Source organism: Plodia interpunctella, chromosome 12 (assembly GCF_027563975.2).
Source record: "Plodia interpunctella isolate USDA-ARS_2022_Savannah chromosome 12, ilPloInte3.2, whole genome shotgun sequence".
NCBI classification, from domain to species: Eukaryota; Metazoa; Arthropoda; class Insecta; order Lepidoptera; family Pyralidae; genus Plodia; species Plodia interpunctella.
In genome coordinates this window covers 8,572,914-8,589,597 of record NC_071305.1, presented here as the reverse complement: position 1 = coordinate 8,589,597, position 16,684 = coordinate 8,572,914, and the positions used below count along the sequence as shown (strand labels likewise).

General features: G+C 37.2%; 1 protein-coding gene across 2 annotated transcripts; it reads left to right on the top strand.

The window, feature by feature from the left end:
• The first annotated feature begins 690 nt into the window (after nucleotides 1-690).
• On the top strand, nucleotides 691-16,648 carry LOC128674442 (uncharacterized protein). 2 transcript variants are annotated; one of them, XM_053752960.2, is made up of 17 exons: nucleotides 691-1,105; nucleotides 1,671-1,855; nucleotides 3,220-3,293; nucleotides 3,485-3,590; nucleotides 7,799-7,968; nucleotides 8,645-8,870; nucleotides 9,513-9,652; nucleotides 10,931-11,061; nucleotides 11,881-12,065; nucleotides 12,559-12,576; nucleotides 13,127-13,249; nucleotides 14,081-14,242; nucleotides 14,616-14,781; nucleotides 15,144-15,245; nucleotides 15,438-15,622; nucleotides 16,045-16,205; nucleotides 16,507-16,648. In XM_053752960.2, the coding sequence occupies exons 1-16, from the start codon at nucleotides 991-993 to the stop codon at nucleotides 16,198-16,200; spliced, it is 2,244 nt and encodes a 747-aa protein (XP_053608935.1). In that variant the 5' UTR covers nucleotides 691-990; the 3' UTR covers nucleotides 16,201-16,205; nucleotides 16,507-16,648. The 2 variants fall into 2 exon arrangements, with proteins under 2 accessions (XP_053608935.1, XP_053608936.1); XM_053752961.2 differs by lacking the exon at nucleotides 12,559-12,576 and having other exon boundaries at nucleotides 692-1,105.
• Nucleotides 16,649-16,684: the final 36 nt, after the last annotated feature.

The following is a 16,684-nucleotide window of genomic DNA, read 5'->3' as shown; positions in this document are numbered from 1 at the left end:
TCGTATGTTTCATTTCACATAATGATCACGCTATCTACGTTAGCTTCTTTTAGTGTCTAATCGAAATAGGTTTTTCAGGCGAAACCGAAACAGAACTTTCTGTCTCTACACTATCGCTAACCTTTGATTAATTTGTACTAGTGTACACATGAGAGCGTAAATTTCCTGTAGGTAGTGAAAAACTAACAAAGTACGCCGAATCTGCCAAATTTCGGCGAACGACTGAAACATAATTGATTTGCGTAATTTTATACAACAAATTAATCTATGAAATTATTATATTTTACGAAAGAATTTAAGAAATAATCATGCACACGTCTGAAATGGTGTTTCATCGACAGTTGTTCCAGTTGAACTGCTCAATTGAACATTTTCTTTGGCTTTTGGTGAACGAATCTGAAATAATATTTGGTAGGTACCATAGGTGCTTACCAAATAACCATTAGGATGAAGTATCAGGGGTCCTACATTCAGAGCCCTGCCTGCCTAGCTAGCAAGGTACCTACCCCATAGATTTAGAAGGGCCCCGTGCGGCCCCGGGTACCCGTATGTAATCATAACCACCATGTTATCACAATTATCCAACCAATCAAACAACGTTCTTAAATACGAAGTCTGCTCTAATTGGCTAATTTTAAGTTCTGTCTGCTGTCGCTGGCTGTCGCCTGTCGCGTAGACAGATACCGTCAAAATTGACAGTTGGTTTTCCTGAGTTCAGTTTTTGGGACGTATCTATTTTTCTCTCGTTTGAAGAATGTTATCAAAATAGATAACGATTATGTTGCTTTATAATTCTCTCACCCACAGGTGGTGAAGTCGCACCGGTGGTGCTTATAATTTAGTTAAACGATTTTATTTGATATGTCACTGCCGTGACCGGGCGCGTTGTGATAATTTCATTTTAATTTCATTTTTAAAGGGCGTGCAGTTATTTTGTATGTTATGTAACGTATATTGTAGTGTTTTCGGTGTTGTATTATCATTGGTAAGATGAGGGCAGTGGCTTTGATCAGCGGCGGGAAGGACAGCTGTTACAACATGATGCAGTGTGTAGCCGCCGGGCACTCTATAGTCGCGCTGGCCAACCTCCAACCCATACAAAAAGGTTACTTTATCTCCTAACAGAATTAGACAAACATGAATCTAGATCATCGCCATATGGACTCGATTAATAAATGAGTGTCATAAATCATGAATATTGGTTGATAATATGTTCATTTGAAGTTGACTTGTATGTTTACATTTTGTTGCAACACAACAGCTGTTGTCAAAATAAATAAAAATTGAAGCTTAGTTGTAATTATATTATTACAAACTGGCAGTTTCAGTGATTAAAACTTGATGAAATAAAAATGCTCTTTTCACTGCCGTATTCTTCTGCTCTTTATGATATAAGTACCTTTAGGTTTTTACCAGTTTTTACTAAAAAAATTTAAACATAGGTACTTCAAAATAAATCAGGCTTTAAGATTGCTTATAAAATATTTTTGTAAAAAGTTAAAAATATGTTTAAAGCTGCCTTTTACTTATGTTTGTAAAAAGTTAATAATTTTTTTAATAGCTACACTACACATGTCCCATTGCTGGACAAAAGTCTTTGGTCTTTTCCATACACTTCTTGTTGAAAACTCTAAGTAAAAAGAAATTGAAAACATTCCAAATATTTTTAGATGAATTGGACAGCTACATGTACCAAACGGTTGGACACCAGGGTATAGATCTGTATGCAGAAGCCATGGGCCTCCCGCTGTACCGGGAGGCTATAACTGGTGTGGCAGTTGACCAAGGCAGGAATTACCAGCCCACAGAAAATGATGAGGTTGAAGATCTGTTCAGGCTACTTTCCAAGATCAAGGTAAAAAGGTATTTTCTAATAACTATGAGTAAAATTGTTTAGTTAGTGGTGAGATTATTTTGAATATTTTAGAAATATCATATAAATCAGATCAAAATTTGTTCATTCATATGATAGCTATGGTACCTACTACAGACAGATTCCAATCAAAATTATAATGCATTGAAGTTCAAAATGCAAAATAGGTGTAAAAAAATGTATGTTATTGTAAATTATCTTATTTGTGTTGTAGTTATACTAACATAAGTTTAAAATTAGCCATGAATGAAATTAACCTTCAGTGTAGTCAAGGACATGTCCATATATTAAGTTCTTCTTATTAGTGTCATTATAAGATCAAGCTAATGATTAGTGATATTTGCTACATGACGCAAATTAAGTAATTTACATAGTTTTAATGGAGCAATTTGCTGGTGCATTGATTGTTCAAATCATTTGGTAAAATGTTGGGAGTCGTATCAGTAACATACATTTAGAATAATGACATTTCACATTAACAATTTCCGGAAATATACTAATACATATAAATGGCAGAACCCTTGTAGCCAAAAAAAGACTTTCCCTGAAAACTTTTAAACATGGATCTTCATGCAGGTTTTCATTTGCGGTTGGATTGAGTGATTCCTGAGGAAGGTTTAGGGTATAACTTATTATGTTTTACCCAAGTGAAGCCAGGATGGGCCACTAGTACTGTATACAATATAGAGAATGTAGTATTATGACTTCGTTAGCTAGACACTGTATGTAATATACATTTATTGAGTATACAATACAATCAATAGGCTTATTTATCAGCCCTTTAATCAAATAAAACTTTGTGTTATTTACATTTAGTAAAATTACAATGTTGCAATAAAAGCAGTTTTATGTTTGAAAATGTTTTGATCTAACTTTCGGCCCACTACAACAAATAATGTATGGGATTCCCCATAGTTTATTTGATAACCTTTGGTCAATTTATGGTATGCCGTCTGTGAATGTCGTACGAACCGACTAAGGGGCACAAAGCCTTGGATGCTTGTAGGCTACAATAGCATTCCCAAAGTAGATTGAAGTCAGGCAGGTGGCTGGTTGTACAATCACACAATCGAATCTTTAAAATTGTTAGGTTAATTTTTTACGCTGACCCCCGGGCGACATCACAGCCTCGGCAATCAAAATCAGAATTTTAATATTCAGACATTTGTGTTTATTCATTACAAACACAAATACAAATCTTTTCTCTTAGTTTAGAACAGATAGTATTTATAGATTTGATGTCATCTTGATTTCTTTTTATTGACGTCATAATTTGGCTAAACAAACCTGAAATAAATTTTTTTGCCCAGTAAGTTTGTTTATGTAATGTTTTTGTTTTATTTTAGGACGAATTAGAAATAGAAGCGGTGGCTGTGGGTGCAATCTTGTCAGATTACCAAAGAATTAGGGTTGAAAATGTGTAAGTATAAAGACTTCAGACTATTGTTATTTAAGAGTCTTTATGTCTATTTTTCAATAAATAAATAAATAAATAAATAAAGTTTATTCACTCTTCTGAATGTGTCGACTCGTTGAAATTTGTGAGGACCATCATACATTGTAACGTCATACATTGTAAATATAATTTAATAATTTATTTTTTTTTTACAGTTGCCGAAGATTAGGTCTAGTATCCTTGGCGTACCTCTGGAGGAGAAACCAAAAGGAATTGCTACAGGAAATGATTACATCCGGTGTTGAAGCTATTATTATTAAGGTATTTTTTTTCTATCTCCTTAATATCCTGAAAGCTCATTGCGTGTGTCTACCTGTAATTGACATGTCAGATGACTTTAGGCGACATGAGAGAGTCACACACTCGTAAGAAATGAATAACGGATTGACCTTGTAACCTAAGAGATAACAAACAACAAGTGTGTCTGTGCATATTAGCTCATAAGCATTTTATCACAGTTTTGATTTGATAAATTTTATCATACAACGATCCCATCGCAATCGGAGGCTTTTATTGCGGGTTTTGCAATTCACTATCGTACGCAGCCAACGCAATTTATTGTGACGACGACAATCATATCACAATGTGATATCACTGTGGCTGCGTCTCAAAGAGTAGTTAATAAAAAGTGAACTGCACACTCGCACTATGTAGACACATATCATTCACGTGGTATTATGTATCTGTTTTATTCTTGTAGTAACAATTTCTTATCTATGGAATGAAATACGTATGTATTTCATTCGATAGTACACTCTACAACACATACTACCCCCTATTACCTAAGAGGTGCACGCCAACTTGACTTACAGTTGTCTGTACTATTCACTGGATATTGTCAAATCTCGTTCGGCTCGTTTCCATTATGCAACATAGTTCTTTCTCGCTCTGTATAAGTTTTTATTGACTGCATAATTTAAAAATTAGAAGGGGGGGGCGCAGACTTTTTAATCAAATTTAAGAGTCAAATATTTTCCAATATATAGGAATAAAAAAAACTGTAACTAATTTCCACATCATTTAAAGAACTATTTTTCGCATCATTTAAAGAACTATTTTCCACTTCATTTAATACACACCCCACAATGATATGTTGTATACATTTTTTTTTCTTCTTCCCTCAGTTATATGTACGGATATGGAGTGAATTAATAATTGCATTTTTCAAAATCATACTGCACAATTTTGTAGAGGTACATTGGGTACACCTACTTACCAAATTTCAGCCTTAAACTTAAAAATAAGGTGTACTAAACCGACTTTCAATATACATAATATGACAACTTCCTAACTTTCTGTTGTAATTATAGTAACATTATCAATTATTAACTTGTACTCGTATGAATACAGGTTAATAATTGATAATGACGTCATAACAAGAGCCTTATCATTCGCGTGCGGCATCATTATACAGTCCAACTTTGACCCAGAATGACGTTTGTTTTACCAAAATCACGAGTTTGTTCAACTAATTTATTCGAATGTAAACTTCGTGTTCTGCATGTAATCAGATGCGTGATAATGTTATTTTATTTATAGTATATTGTAGATATTTTTTATATAAAAGCATTAAATAGGCGTGATATTACGCACGCATTCAATGTACAGTCATCAGCACATCAAGTTACGCTGCATGAACATCTATGACGTGGTAATAGCGACAAGTTTGCAATGAATTTGGGTAGGTTGATGTGCTGTTGACTGTACGTACTGAGCACGTAGATTGCATTTGTTTGTGGAATACTTTACTACTGATTAGGTATTGAAGTAAATATACATTTTTAATCACATAGATTCGTATCAGGACGCTGGAGCGAAAATTATTTGCGCGAAAGCAAAAAAGTAGTTTTAAATGGTTTTTTATTTTATTGATGATTGCGCAAAGAGTTCAAACATTGTAAACGCAAGACGTAAGACTAAAAGTGGATTGGTTATACAAGAAAACAAGTTACCCATTAAAATTTTTACCTATTGAAACGTATACACTACTAACGGGGTAAAAGCATAACGAAATCATACTCCTGATCCTTCCTCAGGAACCACACTATCTATTGGTAAAACCGCATGAAAATCCGTGCAAATGTTTTAAAATAGTTTTTGAGTTTTTTGATCCACTTAAACAATCAAAATCTTCGTACTCTTTTCAAAGACTCGAATTTAATTCGGGGCCAACTCAATCTGTGTTATTAATCCCTATATATTTTTTTATTTATATTTATTTTATTTAACGTGGATACTGCCTATATACTAGATGGCGGTAGACGTAAAGTCGTGTCGGATGCCCTTTCTATAAATTGTATGCCACTGTTAGCATACGTTAATAACACACTCGATAAGAAGAGTACAATATAGTTTACGTATTGACATCGTCTCTGTAATATCGTAAGGGTTTAGTATAGAATTGATAAACCGGTGCACTTGTGTACACTGTTGATAAAGTAGATTGATTGACGTACACACATACACACATATATATAATTCGTGTAATATTATTACACAAATAAATAAAGTGTTGTAAACAAGGAATTTTTTCTTGGGTGTGTCGCGTCTCCTTTTGACTGTAATTATAAGGTTTCATTTAGTTTCATATGTCACGATGTTTGGCTGTAATTATTTACAGCCGATCAGTCAATCTTTATAGATTGAAAGTTAAAGTTCACTTTCCGCTTGTCCTATAAATCTGAAATTGTTATAACAATGCATTATTATGATCAGGTATTATCACTTATAATGCATCCAGATTGGCTCCCAACGAGGGAACTCCTCAACGGTTTACTGCACGGACCTGATTTTTGTCAGGCGTTGAATGCAATAAGAACTCTCTGATGACAATAAAAGCTTGTGGCAAAAATAATTTGAATGCTGAAACTGTTGGGGCACTGGCTTTCCTTATGTATGGATAAGGAGGATAGGCTTTGACCCACCAATGGGCCCAATGCTGATCGACTGAGTGTTAAAGGATCTATTCTGTATCGAGCGAGAAATTTCCTTGATTACGTAGCCTTATTTCTAATCTGTCTTAAAAACGCCAGAATTTCTGAGGATAACATGTAAACATGTTTGTTTACCTTTAAGAAAAAATGACTGGAAGTGTTTTAGATAACACTTGTTTGGTAGTGTTATACTGGAGAAGATATATTAAACAATAACAGTAGACAGCTACATATCTCTCTCTCTCCCTCTCTCTCTATCATCATCATTATCATCAAGTTTATCGGTACAATGCAAAATGAACCATTATGCCATTGAGTTAAAGTCCTTTCGGTTGTGAAAAATAATAAGAACAATAATTGCAAAATATTTCAGCTCCGATCAATATCACACCTGTTTATGTACTACGGCGACCCGGCTTCATTAGGGTAAAAACATAATAATTTATACACATAAAATTTCTTCAGGAATCACACTATCTAATGGTGAGAACCGCATGAAAATCCGTGCAGTGGTTATTGAATTTATCACGAACGAACAGACAAAAACAGACACGGCAGATGTCTTTATTTTAATGAAGGATATTGTGGTTCATAATAAAATATGTTCACCTTGATATGCTCTTTCCACAAAAACATTGCTTAGAGCGTGTTCTCAATGCTCAGTTGCGCTGCGTTGTCCTCCGTCAGGTTGACATCAGTGTACGGAACACCGTACATTAAATCTTAGAACCCTATTAATTTTATATAATACATAGCTATTGAAATTACAATTCCCATATGCGGCACTATGCTGATTTCTGTATCAAGTAACATATTTTATTTTTAGTGCAATATATGAGTGCACTCTATTCGGTTCTTTATATCATATTATCCCCGAAACAACCCCTATCAAACCATCACCAGTATCACCAGTGTAAGGATTTTACAAACCCTATAATCTGTATCCGTGGCGTATCAACGCAATCAAGAAGAACGTAGAAATTGTATTCGTGGGCGTTATTTCAACTAACCGTTTTATTCAACTGCTCAACGATACAACTGGTTTAATCATAACTGCAAAAGTAGTTGGGATACCCAACTGGTTTGCTTCCAACAGAGCCGCGCGCCGCGCGAGCGAACTGTAGTGTGAAAGAAAAAAACTGTATTTTTTTCTAACTTATTATTGTTCTCAACTGTTTTGCCTACGTGCAATGCGTTGAGCTTTGGCTCAACGCATTGCACGCAACGCTACGAATCAGATGAAAAAACAAAGCCACGTTGTTATATCAAATCAGTTGGCAACGCCAACTGGTTTAGCTAGTTGCTCGTTGAAAAAAAAAAACAGTTGAGTTTCGTTGGCTCGAAAAACGTCAACAACCCACCACTAAGAAATTGTAGAAAATTCAATGTCAAACCCTATTTAAAAAAAAAAAAAAACAAGAAGCACGACAAAACTACACTGACTGAGCAATGGGAACACGTTCTTTGTGGCCGGGAAAATTTAAAAACAACTATTTTAACCCAAACGCATTTGTATTGCATGTAATTTGTTTTCAGGTGGCAGCCCTAGGGCTCGACCCGCGGATACACCTGGGCATGAGCCTGCGCGACATACAGCCGCACCTGCTGCTCATGCAGGAGAAGTACGGCCTCAACGTGTGCGGGGAGGGCGGGGAATACGAAACATTTACGTTGGACTGTCCGCTTTTTGCGAAACGACTGGTCATGTAAGCTCTCTCTGTCTCTCATCTCTCCATGTGATAAAGATAAGGTTTGAGATATTTATTCTCATTTCATAAAGAATTACAAATTCACTTAACATGAGAACAACAAATAAGGTTAACTAACAATAACAATGTCCGGTATGCGCGTACAGATTTGCGTAACTTAGATAAAGTATATTTTATGTACAAATTACGTGTAAGTTCAGATTATTTTCCTATTATCAGTATATACTCTGCAAGAGGCCATGTCTAGGTCTGTCATTCTCGCGTGTTTCCGTTGCATTCGGGGATATGACGCCGCGAAACCCGGAGTAATAAAAAATAAACCCTACAATTTTGAAGATTCGGCTGTGTTTTCATAATAGGCTGTTTATATGATGTCAACCCTCCTTGGGAATATAATTGATGCCTATAAGTTGCTAAGGCTGTTGTGTCGTCTTCTACGAGATATGGAGTGGTTCTATTCGAGGCCATTCCAAGGTCGGACCACACGTTGTTACGCCACACCAAAATACCTGTTTATATAAGAAGTGATTACATTGGCTGGATCCTTTATACTGGCTTTATGTGTATGTGTGCGTGTTTAGGCATATCAATAAAGGATGCTGTATAAGGTACTTCCCCTTAACCTAAAATTTAGCATGTCAAAAAATAACATAATAAAAATTTCCCCACACAGAGATGAGAAAGAGACAGTTATCCACACAGAAGACCCGGTCGCTCCAGTCGGTTATTTAAACCTGAAACTCCACTTGGAGGCGAAATGCAACAGCGACGTGAAACTACCTCCGAGCATAAAGAGCTCGCTGGATTTCGTGGGGGACCTCAGTGACACGGTGTTTAGCGACCTTAGCGACATCGAGCTGAGTGAGTCAGAAATCGAATCCATTGAGAAGATAGAAAAGGTATTAAATTAAATAAGTATTAAATAAATACACACAGGCAAATCACACAGATTGAGCTAGCCCCAAAGTTAGTTCGAGATTTGTGTTGTGGAATACTAACTCAACGACACTATATTTTATAACAAATACATATATAGATAAACCAGACCCAGGTCCGGATCTGAAAAATATCGTTTCCCATCGTGACCTGACCGGGAATCGAACCCGGGACCTCCAGTATAGCAGTCGTCGGACTGCTGACCATTAGGCCATGGAGGTCGTCAATAAACTCGTAGGCCAATTGTTTAATTGTGGCCTGACAACTGGGGATGCCGACGACCGTGCGAAATGGAGACGAAAAAATAGGAAAGCGGACCCTGGGCTCCCACATTCAATGGCTGAGGAAGGAACCGGGAAAATCAGATGGGAGGGAGATTGAATTCAGAGGCCGGACTACTTTGCCATTTTTCAAAGTAGTTTTTATGACGAGGTGTCCAATGTTAGGAAGTCGTTATTTTTCAACTCAGTATGCGGTTTGAGTTTAATTTGGAGATAAAAAACAATTGAACAATAGTAGGATCGCTTACGTGAATTCTGAGCTTTGGGACGTCACATATGCGCATGAGTCTTTAAACTAAGTTCGAACCAATTAATTTGTTTCAGGAAGAGAAGAAGAAGCAGAAAGAACTGAATCCATTGCTCACATACTCAGGAGACAGGCCTGATGAAGTAGACGAAGTGGATAAGAGAGACGAAAGCGTGGACTACATAGATGGATACAGTTACGAGGAGCCGCCTGGAGGGTAAGAGCTTGTTCCACCTCTTGCTGATAAACTATCTGATAGTCTAAGTAACATATCGAACAGATAGCGTTATAATTGTGTTTCACAAGTGTTGAATAGGGCTAAATGAGCAATCACTTCAGGCAGATTTATCTATCGATTAGTTTATCTGTCAGATTATAGAATGATATTTTGTCTGAAAGTGGTGAAACGAGCGCTAAGTATGTTTTTAAATGTTATTCGTGAAACCATTAACGTCGCTGGTTATTAGAGTGTGGAGAAAGAACATTTATAGTGACTGTTAATAAAAGTAAAGAGCTAAAAATAAGGCTTGTAAGTGACCAATTACCCTAGGGTAATAATGTAGCTAGAAAAGCTCTAGGGCGGTACGTAATTAAACAAACCACTTCACTCTTATAAATATAATAGTTATCAATTTTAAATAGGTATGGAACGGCGAAGCTCAATTTCGTTCTTAAAAAAAAGTTCTTTACTTTAATAAATAAATAAATAATAAATATGTATAGATAAATCACACAGATTGAGTTGGCCCCAAAGTAAGTTCGAGACTTGTGTTATGGGATACTAACTCAACGATACTATTTATAACAAATACACGCCAACGTGGTTCTTTTTAATGAAAAAAGGCGGGAATAGAAAACTTTACTTTAAATATTGTTTGTTTTTGTGGATTTTCTTTTATAATTAAGTTTTTTTTCTACGTACCTCACAATCGAGATGGAAAGCAGAGTAGTTGGCTCGGGTGTAAACATCAATTGCACCCTTGAACTATAAATATCTCGGGCTGCAATTGATGCCTTCCAGCCCTTGGCCTACTAATCTACTATTATTTTCCAAGTTACAGCCCTCGACTTCGGCCCCAACACGCCATAATACATAGAGAGAAAGGAAATACATATTCCTTTTATTGATACGCTATTTGATAATATTAATTAATGTATATTTAAAACATGTATTACTTTGATGTCAGCTTTGGCTAAATATATAAAACTACAAGCTGTGCCCAGGGGCTTCTTCTATTTTATAAAAAAGTACCCTATGTGTTCCAGGTTATATTCTAGACGTGTACCAAATTTCATAACAATCCGTCCAGTAGATTTTGCGTGAAAGAGTAACACACACAGTTGTACAAACTTTCGCATTTATAACATTAGTAGGATTATCACAACATTCTACCATATATACTCTTCAACGTTGGTGGCTGTTTCACCTTTAGTAAGACCGTTGAACAGTTGTATGAATCTCATTAAACTGTGATAATGAAGGCAAATATTCCAGGTACACTCACACAGTAGAAGATCACAGTACAATATACGGTAACAAGCACGGGTGGTACTTCATCGGAGGGGTCACGGGCGTCGCGGCCGACACGGCATCCGCGACGCAGGACGCTCTGAAGAAACTCATTAGTAGGTAAACTTGTGAGGGATGTCTTTATTTAGTTGCATGTTTTTATTAGATTATTTGTAATGTAATGTGAATCTACGTACATTGCGTTGTGTGTATCTGAGCTATTTTTCACCACATAGAAAATCAGCAATGTACGTCGAAACCGCCATCCCGGCATGGGTGAATTTCACGAGGGTTTTGTACTCCGCCGCGGGCTGTCATTAGTGTTTGTTAAATTGTACACAGTGTGTTATACACAGTAGTCAATTTAATTGACCTATTTTATAAATAAGTAAAGTACTGGTACAATGTTAATTTTATAAATGTTTAATTGAACAAAATGATTCTTTATTAAAAAAATATGTGCGACACTAATGAAACTCTACACGCCGCGTTTAAACGGTCGTGAAATTCACTTGCATAATATTATGGAGATAGATAATTTTAAACTAAGAAATGGAAGGAATGATGAAGTTTTTGCCCAGCAGTGGGACAAATAACTAGTACGAACACCTCTAATCAACGCTTTGTTCTGTCAAAAACATTGTGTTGTCTGAAATCTTATTTACGATGCCTTTAGGCGACTTGGATAACATCAATCTGAATACGGTAACGTCTTATTTATTGGTCTTCACTAATACGAGGCGGTACACGAAATAAAAGAATCTGAAAACGAATTTTCCATATTGAACGGAGCTCGAACCCGGTGTAGAGTGGACCGTTTATCAAGTTCATCTTGATGGATCAGTACGCCGCGGTAATAGGGGCCAATTTGAAATGAATTTGATTAGGTTCTTGTGCTGTCTGTACACGTTATGCGACTTCGGTTTTATTTTCAGATCTTCTGGACTCCGAAGGCATGTACTTAACAGACGTATGTTCTGTGAACATATACATGCGAGATATGGCTGAATATTCTGCTCTGAACGCCGTATACGTCAAACACTTCAGCTTCCAAAATCCACCGACGAGAGTCTGCGTTCAGTGCCCTCTGCCGGCGAATGTGGGTCTTATTTTGGACGCAGTAAGTGTTATTTTTCTGTAGCATTTAATACCGGATCCACGATATCTACGAACTCAGATGTCGACGCGAATGAACGTACATTGCGCAGTTTGAATGTGAGCATTTTGATCGTAAGGAAGAACCAGCAATGGAAATCAAAACCGCCATGTTTGCCGAGAGAATGGACCCGGAATAATTTCTGAGGGAAATGTCGTGAAAAACTTTTTGCTGCGAGAAAAATACAGTCACTTCAGTCAGATCGAAAAAGCCTCGTTTAGGATATCCATTATAAATTTATTGATTTTGACATTAAGAAAAGTACTTACTTGACTTTCAGTTACCCTATTGGAAATACTTACTGAACACTAGACATGTGCTAAGTAAACATTATCAAAAATCCCGATTAATCCTACAATTCACTCCTCAAAAATGTTTGTATTGTAAAATAGTATTACGTCACACGCGTTCCGCTTGTGTGTAAAAGCACAGATTTCACCCCCTATTCTTGTTCTAGTTGGCACATAGAGAAACAGTAAGTTATAGTAAACATGCATGTAATTTCTTAAATTAATGTCGTTTCGTATATTTTTTCTCTTAACCCAATGCAAGGACCATTTTGTGACTACTTTTACCAATTTATCTTCAGAGTTTTCTGCACTTGTGTTTTTTTTTCCGCAGTAGCTTATACTATAAAGATTTTTTGCATCCTACTGTCTATACAGGTATAGATATATGTGATAGAGTCGTTAATTAAATTGTAATTATATTCTTATCATCTAAATTAAGTATAGGATAATTCATGTATCATGCGAATATTGTGGGAATTAAAATGTTGGTTCCTCAATTCGATGAAATTTGGTACACGTTTTTAGAACATATCCTGGAATAGCTTATGAAGTAAAAGTGCATTCAAACCCGATATTCCTACGAAATCGGAGGTGCAATTAGTAAAGCCAACAGCACATCAAGATTTGGGTACGTTGATGTACTGTTGACTGTACATTATATATTACATTATATATTCTAATAAACGATTTATTTATCTATTTATAACTTCATTAAATATTATTAATTGTCTGTAGGTGGCGCATAAGTCCACACCGACTCACGAGACGGAGCCGCCCAAGGAGCGAGTGACCATGCACGTGCAGGGTATATCGCACTGGGCGCCCGCCAACATTGGACCTTATAGCCAGGCCATAAAGGTTAATTTCCTCTCACAATCAACGGGTGTGGAAGGCGCGGTGCAAAGGGCCGCATGCACCACTAGAGTTTTTAATTTGTGACCAAAACTAGGTCATTTGCAAAAACTATTGTCACAATATAAGGTTTTTTATGCTGACGCACTATAGCACTGAACGCGACCGGAAACATGAGGAGACGAGAGAGAAAGAGAGATTTTCATAAAGTAACTCAAAAATTCGAGAATCTCGACTCGAGAATTCGACGATCTCGGCGGCGCAGTGGTAAAGTTCTTGCCACTGAACCGAGAGGTCCCGGGTTCGATCCCCGGTCGGGTCATGATGGAAAATGATCTTTTTCTGATTGTCCCGGGTCTTGGATGTTTATCTATATATGTTTTTGTTATAAAATATAGTATCGTTGAGTTAGTATCCCATAACACAAGTCTCGAATTTACTTTGGGGTTAGCTCAATCCGTGTGATTTGTCCTAATATATTTTTTTTAAAATCCGAAGGACGTTTTCAGTCTCGCGCTGCCACTGCTTACAATGCATGACTATATTCTAGGGCGGAACCAAAGCCACCTTTTGCAACTTTACTATTTTGTGGCCTCTCTGTATATTTGCTTATATTTTTTTATTTCCCTTCAGACCCATCGCACTACCAAGACACATTACTGGTAATGCCGTAGGGAAATTTTTTTTCCTTCTGCACTACGTTCAGATTAGATTAGCTAGTGTCACAATGGACATAGATAGTATAGGCAACATGCGATTTTTTTTCCAAATGGGTGAAACATCCCGTGTATCCTGTGTATATAAGTGGCACAATGTGATCGTGTCTACCCCGCTCAGGTGGGCGAGGTGATCGGCACATGCGGTCAGATCGCGCTAGTGCCGGGCAGCATGGCGCTGGTAGCGGGCGCCGCACGCAGACAGTGCGCGCTGGCGCTGCGACATCTCACGCGCGTGCTGCGCGCGTCGCATCCCAGGGCGCACATTCGCAGCGTCGTGCAGGTGGTGCTGCTGTTGTCTCATGTCATTTTGCCTATGTGGTGTTCGCGAATTTGTTAAATCTTTACGCTTATCAAAATCAGATAATTTATTCATAAATTAGGCCTTGACAGGCACTTTTTCACGTCGTATTCTAAATTAAATGATATTTACCAAAGCTACAAACTAGTAGCATTTCGGAACTACATCGAAATTGTTTTTTAAACAATTATTGGTCAAAAATAAAGATACATTTTATCACGGCGCGGACATAGGTTAGTATTGAAATATATTAACATTTTTTTATTTGGTGGTTTATATAATATAATTGTTGAACGTTAGGATTTGAAAAACATATATCAATATAAGATAAGTTATTATATTATTCCCCCCTCAGAGCGTATGCTACATGACCCACGGCGGCAGCGTGGGGGAGGCGCGGCGGCAGCTGGAGCGGCGCACGGCCGGGGCAATCGTCCAGTACGCCGTGGTGTCGGCGCTGCCGCGCGCCGCCGCGCTCGAGTGGCACGCCTGGGCGCACACAGACAACTGCAGATTCTCATGTCAGTCTTGTTCATTTATTTACACATTCATGTATAGTCAACAGCAAATCAACCTACCCAAATTTAAATTAGTGCACGTGGTGTCCACCTTTTAGAAGGTTACACAATTAGTCTAATAGCTGTACCGACTGATGCAGGGTTTTAGTAGCCAATGGTGAACCAAATAGATTAATTTTGTTAAAAAAAAAGTAAACTTAAATTACTTATCCCATAAATTCTGATGATGACATTTAATATATTAACTTATATTAATTAATTGAAACCGTCATAAAAACTACCGTAAATAACCAATGTTAAGTTAAATTTAGAAATTTAACTTAACCCGAATAGGCGTAATTAAGGCAATGCAATTGTATTTTCAGACGAAGAAACTGGCTGCAACGTTGGAGAGTACAAAGTAGCGATCACCAGGAGGTGGAACTACGAAAATACCGTTGCAGCGTTCGTGTGTTATGTAGCCACAGGTAAATGTACTACTTACTACACAAACTCGAAGCATTTCTCAAGACACAACATACAACCGCAAACAAATATCTGTAATCACAAGTGCAAAGTTGGACTCGCTGGGTATCGAACTCAGAGAACCATATGCCACGTAGTAGGAAGAAATAAATAAATCTTCGTCCTATAATCATATTTCTTTGGCAAAAAAACAGGTTCTTCGCCGTCCACGTGCCAACTCCAGTTCCCCAGTGAAGAAGCTTGTGTATCCCACAAACGACTCGCCGCGCAGATGTCCAGCGAACACATTGAAGAGGTTCTAGAATACGCTCTGAAGAAACTTCTGGACGACTATGATGGAGACTCCGCGCCAGCGTTGAAGATGAGAATCTTCTATCAGGTGGGTAATCAGATTAGTGTCTCTTCAAATGGATCTGAATCACTCTACTTTCATCCTCGCGTGTTCTCATTTACATGGTCGCGGTTAAGCAAGCGTAAAAAAATAATTTAATATTAATTTTACAGCCGACCGTTTGGAATTCTTTGGAAATGCTAATAAATTAAAAAAAGGGCTTATGCTGTGTCGCTGATGTGAACTTTTTGTGATACTCTAAATTTAAATCGGGCACTGGCATTGCGCGTACGAATGAACTATTATCCAAATCTTTTCCGTACATCCTTACATATTATAAAACAAAGTGCTATGCCGCGTCTGTCCGTTACATTCAAAAACTTATTGCACGGATTTTCATGCGATTTTCACCAATAGGTAGTGGGATTCCTGAGGATGGTTTTGGAGTATTAATTTATTATTTTCCGCAGGTATCGAGTGCGCCCAGCGCCAGCACGTTGGTGTCAGCGCTGCACAGAGTCCGCGAGAGGGTAAAGGTCCGCGCGGCCGTCACGTGTGTTCCCGTGCTCGGCCTTCACAACGCCTTCACCTTCCTCTCCATCAGTGGGCTCAGGCTCGACGAGTGAGACAGGTAGAACAATCATTATTACATTTTACTTCTATTCCATCAGATTTTCTAGTTGTTTTAGCTCTTGATAATATGGTCATAAAATGATTACATAGTTACTTATTACTTGTCACCTTCTACAGGTGTTGCAAGTAGAGTAGCGCCTCATATAAATATAACATTTGTATTGTTATAAAAATTTTCTTGTGGTAACCTTTTTTTTTTAATATTGACAATATCGACAATATTTCAAAAAAGTGTTGTCTATCACCAATGTCATTTTTGTAACCTATTGATCCAATGACTCGTTTTATATCTTTTCCAGATCATCAACTCTTCAAAAACGAATGCAGATGCTTTATTGCCGGTTTATATAAAATATATTTGCTGAATATTTTCAGTGTTTATGAAATTTTGTTATTACGCTACCGAGTTTACCAATACTATAAGTAAAATTATATAAATTATTTTTTATTGCAAATTTTTGTTTCACTCAATTCACC